Below are 14,546 nucleotides of genomic sequence, written 5' to 3' on the forward strand. Positions count from 1 at the left end.
TAAGCCTGCCAGTAACTCAGTTGTGGCATGCTAGAAAGAGTTAAGACAAGTCATTTTTCAGACTAACAGTGATATTTTCCCCTCTGATAATGGGTTAAAAACCAACAGTGGAAATTCCTTTGTGTTGCTTAACAAATATAGCTCCACAGTGCAAGAATGTATGCAAATAATATCAAGGAATGTAACGGCCATCTGAAAGCGTTTTTATGATGAATTTATATTCGCTCACAAATACTTGTTTTAACCTATTGCAAATACCCAAAATATTTAGTCTTATTGCAATTGATTTAGAGCTCTTTTGTTCTCTGCCTTGTGGCTGGTTAGAATGGATCTGTTTCAAATTGGAAGTGATGAACGAAGGCTCCAGTTTCTGAGATTCTGACAAGCACAGATTTGGCTAAATGTTACCGTAGTTGGCGATTATTCAGCAGGGATAGTCAAAAGGGATGAAAAAAATTGTCCCATTCCACCTCAGAAATTGCTTTCACGATGGTAGCAATTTGATATTTAGTGCAAACTATGTGTATGAATATCATAACCTGATGCTTGTTTTGCGGGATCCTTGGTGCTTCTCTGGATTTGTTTCTGGCAGACATTTCATTACCCAAACAAGGTAACATCAGCAGTACTAGAAAGAAATGGGGTTTGCTAGCATCTACTAGCAAATGATGTTGTTACCTAGTTTGGGTCATGAAACATCTGCAAGGAAACAAGCAAGCTCAGAGACCACCAAGGACTCCTCATTTCAACTCTGAGCTACAAATATTCTTATTGATGCTTCTTCTCTTCAAAGCCTTACAGTTTAAGTAGGGCTCAAGAAAGACTAAAAGGCCAAACCTAATGATTGAGGAGGGAGTTTTTTGTGATACAGAAAGGGATCAGAGAAGTCATATCACTGCTTACAACTTTAAATTAATACCACTGTTGCCGTAAATTAATTTTGAGAGGTCTCAGAATGAGAACCTTGGTTTGGTAAGAGTGAGGCTGGTCTAGTCATGAAAAATAGATGGTGTGAAAACTGAAATAAAAGAAATAAACTGTTCCTTGCTGTAAGCCAAGAGGTGCATTTTTTTTTCTTTGAAGTAATTTTTTTTTGGAGGGGATACTTTCATAATTTAAAGCATTCTAAAATTACAGAATCGACGGTTAACTCAGAATCTAGCTGTCAGACTTTGGGCCTGGCACCACTATCCATTTGCGCCCTCCATTAAAGAAGTAATCTTGGTGCTAGATAGGTGGTTTTATTGCAGACAGAAAAAAAGTTGTCTGTCTGTCTGTCTGTTTATCTATCTATCATCTATCTATCTATCTATCTATTGCTGTTCTTTGCCTTGCCTTGCCTTGCCTTGCCTTGCCTAGCCTAGCCTAGCCTAGCCTAGAATAGAATAGAATAGAATAGAATAGAATAGAATAGAATAGAATAGAATAGAATAGAATAGAATAGAATAGAATAGAATAGAATAGAGCTGGAAGGGACCTTGGAGGTCTTCTAGTCCAGCCCCCCGCTCAAGCAGGAGAGCCTATACCATCTCAGACAGGTGAATGTCCAGTCTCCTCTTAAAAATCTCCAGTGATGGAGCGCCCATGATTCCTGGTGGCAAGCTGTTCCACTTCTTGATTGTCCTCACTGTGAGGAAGTTTCTCCTTAATTCCAGGTTGCTTCTCTCTTTGATCAGTTTCCAACCATTGTTTCTCGTCCTTCCCTCTGGTGCTCTGGTGAACAACCTGCCCCCCTCTGCCTTGTGGCAGCCCATCAGATACTGGAACACTGCTATCATGTCTCCCCTATTTCCTCTTTTCTTTAGACTAGCCAAGCCCAAGTTCCATAGCCATTCTTCCTGTGTTTCAGTCTCCAGGCCCCTGATCATCTTGAGAATGGAAGGCACCTACTACATAGCGATAGAGCGGTTCCCTCTGGTTTGATCAATGCTGACACTTTCCCTGCCTGTTTCACTTCTCATAGGTTCATGGATTGGGACAGGCCATCTCAGATGCAAAGGATATTGAAAGGGAGCAGTTGTCAGTTTTCCACAGCTAACCTCTTTATTACAATTGATTTACTGAACCCTTCTTTGCCTCCTTCAGTAGAACTCTAAATAGCTTTTCTGTAGGAGATTGTAAAGGATAGTTCTAAGTAGAAATTTCTGCCATTATATTCTGGTTTTGGCTAAATCTGCTTTCTCTTGGCTTGGGTCTAAGAAAAACACAAAACCCATAATTGCCTAGGATGCAAAATAAAAAATAAAACAGGCAATCTGTTGAGTTTTAAAATATTTTGTGAACTGCACAATCAGCTTAGTCCATCTCTTCTCCCAAACTACAAATGTTGTCATCTGACCTTTTCTCCTGAAAAATTAATTGTAGCAATGCTATCCTTTGAGTTTTTATCCTTTCCTATCCTTTGCATAATTAATATTGAGATAAATTATATGAATGCCCTTAGCAAATGCTAAAGTCTCTCTCCCCCCCCCCTGTGTGTGTGTGTGTGTGTGTGTGAGTGAGTGAGTGAGTGAGTGAATGAAACCGGGTAACCAAATACCTTTTCTTTACATCTCCAAATTACAAGGTTTGTGAAAGAGAAAATAGCTTGTTTTTCAGATTTCTCCTTTCCTTCATTTTGTGTGTGAAATAAGAACAGGACATTTTCTTTTTTTTCACACATTTAGAAAAAGAACCCATTTTTTCTGCAATTTAAGCTGTTTAAGCATTTTGCGCATTTATGACTTGAAAGGCCAGTTAATGTTATGACTTTACAACTTGGCAATACTTGGTATGAGAATGCATCAAAGAGATGATAATTAAAACACAAATACATTAGAAAGAAAGAAAGAAAAAAAGATTTAAAAGGGAAGGCAAAGTAGTGTGCCAGAAGTGCTATTGTACCCAAGCAAAAGATGCTGCAGGAAAAAAAAAATCTGCATATGGAACATAAAGAAACTAGCATATGTGCCAAATGGACTTCAAATATTGTCCTTGCCGGTTTCTCAAATAGCAAGCAAAGCAGTGGGATGGTAAAAGGTTGTTTTCAGAAAAAAAAATCAAATTAGCTCATTTAGGAGCTACTGCCTATTGTAAGCTGGGTCTTCCCAACAAGCTCCATCAGATAAATTAAGACGCAACTTTTATGTGGGTCTAGGACAAGTTGCCTTGGCCAACTCACTGTGGCCAACTTACTAAGAGTTACACTAATATAGAAGAAATGGTGGAATAGAATCATTAAAAGGAAGGATGCAAAATGAAATGGGAATGGCAACAATTAAAATATTGTTTTAATTATTTTTAAATAATTACACTGAATTGTTGAGTTGTCCCGTGGCAGATTGGCCATGGCGAGTTGGCTGCAGCTAGTTGTCCCATTCTGCTTCTCTGCCACCTAGGAATTGTAAGAGTTTCAGTGCCATTATATCTGGACAATGCCAGGTTGGAGAAAGCTGTGATCTAACTATAATCAAACAAGTTCCTTGATTTCAAATAAGCCATGTGATTGCCTTCCAAAATTTGCTTCTGAGTTTACTTGTCATGGTTCCGATAGATGAGACCAATTTAAAAGAACTTCAAGGCAAGAATTTCTTCCTAAAAGAACATTTTTACTTGGCTACAACATAAGGCATATACAAAGGTGAACCCAAGACTAAATTTGCCTCCCCTAGTTGCAAGTTACATTCCCCACCCCAAATTGCTGTCATAAATGGGGGGGCACTCCTCCCAGCTGCTCCAGTCCACCAAAATTAGATTATCTAATCAGTTCTGGTTGGAAATCTCTGGATTTTATTTCCCCCAAACCCTAAAAATTGAAACTGGAAAAGAAGGTGGACTAAAAAAAATGATCTTGGCATATTTCTGTAATTAACGTACACAATGAATTCCCACTATTCTTTTTTGGAACATCAGGTATATTAGCTAAGCGCTTGTCTATAACCTGTGAAATCTATGATGAAATTAGCTGAATGATGTGCATTTCTCTCTCTCTTTCTTTTTGAGTGTATTGGTTAGCCTACAAAGTATCTAACAAGCTTCTAACAAGAACTAGTTCTAATTCTTTAGAATTATGATAAATGTGGACAATGTTATACCAATTATGCAGTTGGGAATTCAGTGAGCTTAAAATCATTTAAGCTTCATTGCTAAACAGGAAGTCTGTGAAACTGAATTGCAGAAGTTACTGAATGATTTGTTGTTTCAGGAATGAATCATACTTTAAAAGATTCCTCAGGACATAGAGAAATGTCCCTTTATGCTGCAACTATGTCATACAAACAAAATTAGCATTTTACAGAGATCCTGCAACATGTAATACAGTAAGAGACATGTGGCAGGCATACAGATAGTTTTCTAGATTCGACAGAGTTAGCAATCTATTTATATATCAGTAGCTAAGTTATTAAAATATTCTTGTGGCTGGAAGAATGTTTCGTGGGTTTGGTAGTATTGGAATCAAAGAAAAGAGGAAATTGCCCTTGTTTTATTAAGTAATTCTTTTTCTTCACTATAATGCAGCAATGATAGGGGTGTATAATGTGTATTTTTCTGTGGAGTGGCAATTTGACATAAAGTAATTGCATGCAAACAGTTCTGCTTGATCATCAGAGCACTATACAAAAGTGGATGGAAGCATGGAGTAGCTATAGATATTTCTGAGCATATTAATCCTAATAGTATACCTCCAGGATTTAATCTACCCCGACACATATGTGTGACATACAATAGAATTAGAACGACTCATGGGGTGTGTGCCGATTCTCTGTATAAATGGGGAAAGACACCTTCAGCACAATGTGACTGCGGGGCTCCCCGACAGACTATCCAACATATAGTGAGGGAATGCACTAATAGAAGATACCCAGGAGGTTTTAAGGACTTCCTCTGCGTAACAACGGCAGCTACTGACTGGATCTCCAAACTCGACGTTAAACTCTGAAATGTTATTTCTGTTTTCCTCTTAGGTTTTATAATTGCTTCTTTTCTTTTAAAAAAATTCTTTTAACTGTTCTAACTTGTAAATATGAAGTGCTTTTAATTCTGTGTGTGACCAGCCATACGCTAAATAAATAAGTCCTGCTTGATCAACTCAGTTGATGTTATGACAGGCACAGACTTCGACTAATAGTTAGGACTGCAGAAAAAAACAATTGCAACTAGCCTGCCTTCCATTGAGGACCTGTATACTGCAAGGGTCAGAAAGAGGGCTGAGAAAATATCTACAGACCCCTCACATCCTGGACATAAATTGTTTCAACTCCTTCCCTCAGGATGCTGGGCATTGTAGGGCATTGGGTACCAAAGCAACTAGACTCAAAGACATTTTTTCCCTTGTGCCATGACGAATTACCACAGCATTGTCTTATGTCTAAGAATATTTACCCACATAGTACAGCTGTATTACTATCATCTTTCTCATCTGTTCCACTACCTTATGCTATTGGTATCCTATGTTTATATTACTTTGTTGTTGTATGTTCACTGAGAGCTTATGCACCGGAGACAAATTCCTTGTGTGTCCAATCGCCCTTGGCCAATAAAGAATATTCCATTCTAATATTCTAAGATGTAATATCTATAATTTTGCTTTTATAGGATTTGGTCTATACTGGAATCTGCACTTTCTTCTTCTTCATTGCGTCGATAGTACTTGCAGCTTTAAACCATAAAAAAGGTGCAGAAATTGCAGCTGTGGTAAGAAAACATTGATTCATTCCCTTTTTGAAAAGATGAAATATTTGTCTCTTCTCTCCATACACTTTCAACAGCAAACTGCCATCCAGATTAATTCATGCTGGGTCTCCTATTCTGATTGATGGGTTGCTGTTTAGAATTTCAATTCAGGGTGTTTTAATACTAATCTCTCTCTTGTCATACAGCATTCAGCCTAAAGATAACCAATTTTGTTTGAAGTCAAAACCTCAAGAAGCAAAATGGGTTGTTGTCTTTCTGTTGGCTATTACAATCGTGTCAGTGCCAATGTATTTGGCCGTTTTAGATTATTGATATATAAAGGACCCATCTCATTTGGCTTTATTTTAAACGTACTGCTTAATGACTAAGATTGACTAACTGCCATAAAGTGAAAATCATGGCAAGCTTTTTTCTGATTAGATCAGGGGTTTGCAGCCTTGTGTGTGCGTGTGCGTGGGCATGTGTGTGTGTAAGACTGCACTTTGCCTTTGAGTGATACGCCAGATACTACACTGTTGAAAGTTAATAATCACTTTCCATGTATTTAATCATTGTTCCTTTGTGGTACATATTAAAGAGGTTGATCCAGCAACAATCCTTGAAGGGGCTTCAGGAAAAGGCTGCAAACCAACATTTTGTTAAACCCTCACGTGGTACTTTAGTTAATGAGAAATTCTGTTTGGCAAAAGAATTTTGCAGTGTTATGGTATAAGCTAATTGGCTTCTTTCTGAATTATAATTCCATAATTTTTGCTTGCAGAATTCTGGGACTTATATCTTAAAAATCTAGAGGACATGAAACTTTAGTGGAAAATAAATAATCCGTATCATCATATGTTTAAGTTAGTTAAAGTTTTTTTTTTAAAGATGGAATTGAGTTTTAGCTCAAAAACAACATGGATGGATAAATGGCTATCCTGCAGGATTACTTGAAAATGTTTGGAATATGTGGATGCTATATTTTCACATGCCTGTTGATTTCCTATTAAAGAAGCCAATAGGATAAAAAAAAAACCACGCCCAATATACAATTAAGTATTCACTCAACTGAAAGTGCAGATTTACTATCTCTGGTTTGTGTTTCAAGGAGTTTTATGAAGCGTTATCTGTGTGATAAAATTATAATTTGTCCTTCAAACAGGACACCAGTATTAAAGATAGTAAAAGGCAGCTGCTTATTTATCTGAATACAGGAACAGCACACACATAATTCATATTTTATTAAGTGTTAACTGCTATTTCTTCAAACAATTGTTCTCTTTCTTTTTTTTTAGATATTTGGTTTTTTGGCAACTGCAGTCTATGCTGTGAATTCATTTTTAGCAGTTAAAAATTGGAGAAACACCAATAGACAGCAAAACACGCGACAGACCAGTGACTATATACGTGCTCGGACAGAATCCAGAGAAGTAGATAACCGTCCAGAGATTCAACGTCTGGATGGGTGAAAACGGGAATTTGCTGAAAAAGATTTTTTAAAAAGCCCGTGGACATTTTTTTTAAAGAAAAGAAGATGCTGGTGATAGTTTTTACAGTCAATAAAGGAGAATGTGATGGCCAAGAGCATGTACAAAGAGAAGGAGGTGGATTAAGAAGTAATTATATGAAGCCTATAATGACAATTGCATATATTTTTTTGCCCATAAATAATGGAGAATGGGAATACAACAGAGTGGAGAAAGCGATGCCTATTTCTAACATCCAGACAAGTAGAATTAATGCTAGCAATAGATTGTATTTTTTGAAACATAATTTTGATGTTCGACATCATGCACTGAGATGAAAGATAGCAAGAATATAAATTGGGTATTGGATTATGAAACTGCTACATACATTTTCCAACAAGTTTGCCAGGTTACTTTTTGATCTCGCGCTCCTACAGTTTCGCTGTGTCTCTGCAACAAGCAGCTAGCTATATTAGACTTTTAGCTGGTGGATCAGGTAATATTAACTAATGTTTTTGACTACGAAGAAAAGACCAAGCGCACTCCCATTTGTGGTTACAATTTAGGTACGACCTGATATTCAATTCTATCATCTGTTACATTCATTCTCTTTTTTTTACTTTGAAAGAATCACAAAGTAGACACTGCGGTGGTTTATCTAAATGTGTAGACAGTGATACTCCCCCCCACCCCTTTTATGTTCAGCTACAGGAAAATCTTATTGTGGTCAGGGTTTAAGAACATTTGTTTTGTGTCCACGGATTGCTATGTTTCTAAAATGATATAATGCCCTGAGAACTTCATTGGTTTGGCTGCTAATTTTAATTGTCCAAATTTGGGAGAAATATATTTCTAAGTTAAGCTGTTATTGTAATGAGATGTGGGAAAAACTTTGGGAGACGATTGAACAGCTGCTTTCCAGGGAACGGTCAGATAAGAGATAGCAGAGTTGGAAGCTGGATAATGGATGGTCAAGAAGCTCAGAAGAGACCCACCCTGGATCTATTAGATTCTGTTAAAAATAGAATTAGAATCTGGTTGTGATTCCTGTCTGGTCTACCTGGTAAGGCTGGTAAGGCACTTAAATGATAACTTTCCGGGTGTCAGATCAGGCACGTTTGAAGTATGTCTTATTTTGGCCAGTGAACATAGCCAGTTCTATAGTTTGTTTAATCTGTATGCCATTCATACAATATAGTAACTCCAATTTTCCTTCCATCTTTCTCGAAAAGGGAAAACAATGCATTCTGTGAGTCAGGAATGTAGAACCAGCGGTTCGATTTGTGTCTCTTGTATCCATTGTGTAACGGCAATCACAAGATTAGTGCAGTATACTTTGTAAACCAATAGGATTTGACACCCATTTGTCTGAAATATTTCCTTAAGGGTGACATATGTCAGCCTTCTCCATTCTGATGCTTTCCAGGTGATTTGAACTTATCATCCCTGATACCTGGCTGTACAGGTAGTCCTTGAACGTACGACATTTCTATTGCCAAGCAAGGCAGATGTTATGTGAGTTTTGCCCCTTTTACGGGGTTGTTAAGTCAGTCTGGTTTCTCCATGGACTTTGCTTGTCAGGAGGTCACATACGGTAATCACCTGATCCCCAGTCTCTTCAACTGTCATAAAAATACATGCCAATTGTTGAGTGTCTGAATTATGATCACATGACCATGGGCCGTAAGTGGGGATAAAGGATTAATCACTTTTATCAGTGTCGTTGTAACACCAGATGGTCATGAAGTCAAGGACTACCTGTATATATTCAGCTGGATGTGAATTTGTGCTTTCAAGTGATTAAGGCCAAGTTAATTAAATAAAAAAAATGCAAGTATGGTTTGACTTGAAAATGGATTATTATTATTTTTCTAAAAAGAGGTGGTTTAATTCATGATATCCTTTGTTTACACGAAATGAAAGCAGACTGGCCAACATTAGGATGCTTTGGCTGTAAACTAAACCTCCTGCCACTTTTGTGACTATAGTGAAGCTTTGTTTTTAAGTAAATCTTTGGGGAAAGATACAATATGAGATTAAAAAGGACAGGATTTTAAGAGCCATGTGCATAATTCCAGATGTTTCAAGGAAATCCTTGGTACTGATTCAAGCTGAATTTAAAACTACTTTTGAAAGAGAAGAGCTCAAAGCAGCTTGAATTATGACCTGCTGGTGGAGCAATTGCTATTCCAAAAAGTTAGCAAAACATGTGATGCTGCATAGCAATTTCATTTTTTTCCCCTGTCAGTAGATGATAAGTAAAACAAATAATGGTGGGAAAATGCAGGAAGGTTTCACTGCAAAAATATCCCCTAGATTCCCCTTTGGTCCTGTCACTAAAATTCTGTACTGTAAATGAGCTTTATATGACAGAAAACGGCAGGTACTTACACAAGGAGGATACGTACTTAAAAGCCTTTAGAATTCATCTTAGTTCAGCTCAATTACTTAGGGAGTAAACAGATTTTGCTCCTGCTCTTTGGTTCTGCCACTAAATATATGAGGGTTGTATGAAAAGTAATGCCTCTACCTTAATGCCTCTCCACCAAGGTGGGCTTGGTCAGGAAACAGATACCACAAGAAATGCTAGAATTCTATTTTTTTCATTTTTTATTTTTAATTAGATTTCTATACCGCCCTATTCCCGAAGGACTCACTGATAGAAGCTACAAGAACACAAACTTGAACGCTTGATGGAATTTCCCCTTCCTTTCCTCTTAAAGAAAATCAAAGCAGGGCAATTTTTAAATTTCTTTCCCACTGTTTATGGTTTTCCTACACTCTTACTAACAGTCACTCCATACCTTTCCAATGTAATCTCTGTGCTCTTCTACACTTTGTGATGATGCTTCTGTAGTGAGGCTTAGTTTTTGGGTGACAACAATGATCCTAGTTTTCGTCATCAGTGCTGTGAAGAAATCCTTTCTCGTGGTGTGACAAACAAATTTCAAGTTTTGAAGATTTCATTTCTGCCGTCCTTCTGCAAGAAGCCCACAGGAGAACATCCGTAAAGTGACCCACCATCCTCTGGTTGACAGCCGTTTCACTTTGATCTGCTGATTGTTCTTAATCGGTTCATCAACCGATTATGTGAACTCTTGCTATCACAAATTGTGCACTTCAGTTTTGCTCATACAAATCAGCTCTTCCCAATTCATCATCTTTGCATTTATGACTTCACTTTTTTTTTTTGGCTCAGTAACTAACAGGACCAGGGTCAACGTAGTCATCACCGTTAACAACTTTCATTTGGCAGTGAATTTTTGTTGTGGGACGCCACAGGCAGTCAAAAATTCAATCAGTACGTTGCCTAAAGAGCACATGAACTCCTACTGCAAGGTTCCATTTCACAAACAATAACAAGATGGGGTGTTTTTTTCTCTCTCCGTAATTTTCTACCAATTGAAGTGGAAAAACAGATGGTAAACAATATGTTTATAATATGCAGGCAGTTTACATATACTGCTGAAGGCATTACTTTTCATTCAAGACTTGTAATTAAAGTAGGAACCCACTCCGTAAGATGCATTGCAGCTGTGGTTGGGAATATGAATACTGTATGCTACAAGTAACAAATTCGGGGAAGAAGTAATGTTTGCATATCCTAGTGTAGTAGATGTCATTTTATATTTCCATGGGATCAGCCATTCAGCTAAATGGTCAGTATTAACATTAGGAATGTACCCGATCAGAGCTTTGCTGATGTCAAAACAAGCAACATAATCTTGTTGGTTTTCTAAAAGCTCCTGATGACTAAACACATTAATATATCACATTTTGGATGAATGTTGGAAATTATTTACCTAGCCTAAGTCTCTCTGGTAATACCAAGTAATGTTTATAAAAATATGATTAAAGTAATGTTCTGGAAGGATGGCTACATACTTTTTAGCAATGACTACGACTTGGTTGTCTCTTTTCCATTTTAAGAATACGTGGTTTTTAGCTAGGAAAAAAAATGATTCGCGTAGGACTCTTTTAATGAGACATTCTATTTTTATGAGACAGAACATTGCATTTTTGGTGTTAATTACCTATGCTTTTCATGGAAAAAGGTGCTCAGTGTATTCGAACGTCCGTGGTCAGGTTTTATTTTGTAGTTCATTGTGAAGATGTAAGGACCCAATAGAACATCTAGATCATTATAGTTGCGGCTTGCGGTATTTAGCTAAGGCTTGTCTTTACAGCCATGCTAATAACCCATAGATGAAAACTAAGAAGCTGAAGTGAAACCTATTCCTATCCCTCCGCTTGACAGCTGTGATTAATTTTGGAAAAATCAGTTCACTTTCTGTAGTTAATTTAATTCAGATGGCTCTTGAGCCCCAGAAATAAACAGATGGAAAGGAATAATGTTTTTTTTTAAAAAAACCACTATTTGTAATATTTCTAGTAAACTAATGTTTTGAAGTTTGTCTTGCCTTATTTACAATATTGATTTGATGCTAGGAGGAGTGCAAACAAAAACAGAATCCCTATGTTTCCCTTGACTAGAAAATGATTTCCCTTATTAATCTGTTTGGCCCTGTGCATAAGATAGGAGTGGGCAGTTCTGCCAGCAAATCATTCATTCATTTATCTTTAGGTTCAGTCGCTTCTAAAAGTCTTCTCTCCAAATTGAGGACCATTAGAGAGCTAGATGGCGGCGTCTGGAATGGCTGCGGCTGCATTGGCTCTTGAAGGCGAATAGTTTTGGGAGGGATAGTAAGGGCTATAGGCCACATGATCAGGAAGATTTTAATGTGTTTGAGCAACATGGTAGAACTAAGGTAACATACGACCGACAATCTTTGCTGGCATGGCGAGTTGCTAGTTGTTTTGGAACTGTTGGTGAGACCGTTAAAAGTCGTTGGCGCTGTTTGAATTTGTTCTACCAGCAGCAAGATCTGACTGCTGGCCCAGTGATGGATTCTATTGCAAATCAGGGCTGTTTCCAGAGGAGGCAGAGGAGGAGAGGACCTGGAGCTTATGGAGCGAAGGAACTGGATGAGGCTGTCGGCAGGCCCAGAGGAAGAGAGAGAGGCTTTTGGAGGAGTTGGTGGCGGCGGCAGCAGCGTGCTCCAGGGGCGAAAAGAAGCAAGACCTCTTTAAGGAAAAGGTGGAAGAGTCAGGATCAGAAAAAGCAAAGGAGGCGAGGTTGTCGGAATACAAGCGAATTTGAGGGCTAATCCACACGGAGCCCCATTTCCATCTGTCCTGTTTGCCATCGTTCACTCCCTAGAGACTAAAATAGACAATGTGAAATTTGAGCGGGCCTCGAACAAGGAGTATATATCAGAGGTGGTGACCCATTGAGAGCTGTATGCAACGAAATTTCATTTTGATGTATGCCGATTGGTGTACATTCAAAGTGACAATAAAGTTATCATCATCATTGAGAACAATCCCACAACGTTCAGCTAGCATGCCCAAGAAAAACCACAAGGTAGGGAAAACTGGTGTAGCTACTTGAGTGAGTTCGGTGGTGCTTAATTTGGGATAAAATCAGATAAAAGCGTCTACAGTAAGAGGGCGAAACGTCCATGAAGATTCTCAATCATCACATGTTGCTTCTTCTCCAAGACGCTTCCACAGTTCCATTAATTCAATCCTTTCTATCAGTTCTGTCTGTCCAGTCCTTCTGTTCCCCACCATTCGGTCAGAACCGAAGAAGCTTCTTGGAGGAGAATGTTTTCAAGGAAAAAAGAAAGTCCAGTTGCCTTTTGAAAAGCACCTTTGGGATATCTAAGACGGCATTGTGAGTTCTAGCTTATTTCTGGCTATCAAGAAGTCTTTTGTTGTGGCGTAGAAGAACCCTAAGGAAAAATACTTTAAACAGAGCCTGGCTTAGAGGTAAAATAACTCAGACTGTACATCTTTTACAGTACTGTACATTACGCATTATCTCCGTCCACTTCATATTTGGGACTGGAATATATATATATTTATGGGTGCTCCTGGACCTCTATGCATTGTTGTTAGAGCACTTTGAGATGAAAAAGAATAACTTGTGTTAGGAAGTGAGCATCTTGATTCGGACATCTGTTTTAGTGACTCTGCTAATCCCATACATTAACCAACCTAGAATGAAAGATGCACTTAAATTGTCTTATGTGGATACTTCTCTTCTGCATTATTGTGGATGGGACCTATTTGTATATATTGAGGTTTATGAAATTGAGATATAATACAAGAATGAGATAGTAAACTGTATATTTATTGTTCTTTGTATTGTCCCAGTTTGGCTAGGGTGCCTTTGTACGAATCTCATTTGTGTGTGAATGGCATTTCCCCTGTTCAGAGATCCTTGCTACAAACGCTATTTTTATAATCACAAATTGCTAAACACACTTTTATTTTTAGTTCTACTGAACACCAGCCTTAATGGATTCCTCAGCCTTTTTAAAAGGCTCTGCTTTCCTGGCAGAAGTTGAAAAATACATTTGCCTTGCTTATGGGCAAACTCTAATGTGTTTAACCTGCAATGTAAGCCTTTTGGTACGTGTAGAGAATGTGTATAAAAATAGGGATTTTGGTTGACAGGGACCAAGTTGAAACAAGTAGCACAGATGCAGTTGTCAATTCCTTTCCCTTAATTTAAAATGCTTTCAAATATATACCAAGTTGCACTTGATTTTTTGGGGAGGATTCTATTGTTTCAATACCCACTCCAAGGCAATGGCACTGTGGTTTTTTTTTCCAGAAATCAAACTTTGTAACCAAAAATATTACCTAAGTAAGATTTTCAATGAGCTAATACTTTGGTTAAAGACAATGACTTCAATTTGATCTTTTCCTTCTGGTGTTAAAACTTGTATTTAAAGTATCATGTCTAAAGTTGTTAGATATTATGAAATGAACATTCCTACTAAGAAAGAGTTAGAAAAGCTTGATTATATAGCATGAAATATTATTGAAGTATAGTCCCATGGACTTAATTTTTTTTTTTTTAAAAAAACCCAACTATTTCAAACGTATGCTTACAGTTACCATACTAGCAGTTTGTAAAAAAAAAACTTCCAAGAAATTGTGTAATGCTGTAGTTACGGTGAATATAATTAGATCTAAAGTTGAATATGGTTTCGGTTACAAACCTGGTGCTGGTGAGCTGAATCAGCTTTTTACACCAAGGACTTCCAATGTGGCTTACATTGCATCAGATAGAATAGGTTGTTTTCAAAGTTTTATCTTGCAGAAAATCACATCATCTGTTCTGAAAGAAAATCTACTTTCAAGATCACGTGGTCAGCGCATAATTTTCCATCTGAATCCTTTGCTTTGCTGTCTAGATTGATATCCCATTCTGAGCACTGCAGTTTGGGAAACATTTTCCAATACGGTCAACGGAGACTTGATCAGAATATCATTTCAGTGGCCTGGGACTACATTGTTTGACCAACAGAAGGTTGCGTGCCTTCTGTTACTACAAATGGTTCAGAAACTGCTATC

The 14,546-nt window shown here is 37.7% G+C and overlaps 1 protein-coding gene across 3 annotated transcripts in view; it reads left to right on the forward strand.

The window, feature by feature from the left end:
• The window catches only part of CMTM4 (CKLF like MARVEL transmembrane domain containing 4), a 41,208-nt gene that overhangs the window by 17,794 nt on the left and 8,868 nt on the right, over positions 1–14,546 (forward strand). For 2 of the 3 annotated variants that reach the window (XR_014027505.1, XR_014027506.1), the window contains exons 3-4: positions 5,575–5,673; positions 6,948–7,614. Coding sequence is in view for 1 of the 3 variants with exons in the window: in XM_081335920.1 (XP_081192046.1) it covers positions 5,575–5,673; positions 6,948–7,121 (273 nt within the window). In the remaining 2 variants the exon portion in view is untranslated. Of the gene's footprint in view, positions 1–5,574; positions 5,674–6,947; positions 14,043–14,546 lie in introns of those variants that run through there. The other variant, XM_081335920.1, reaches the window with a different exon arrangement.

This window comes from Vipera berus, assembly GCF_964194415.1.
Source record: "Vipera berus genome assembly, chromosome: 10".
In the NCBI taxonomy this organism is placed as follows: Eukaryota; Metazoa; Chordata; class Lepidosauria; order Squamata; family Viperidae; genus Vipera; species Vipera berus.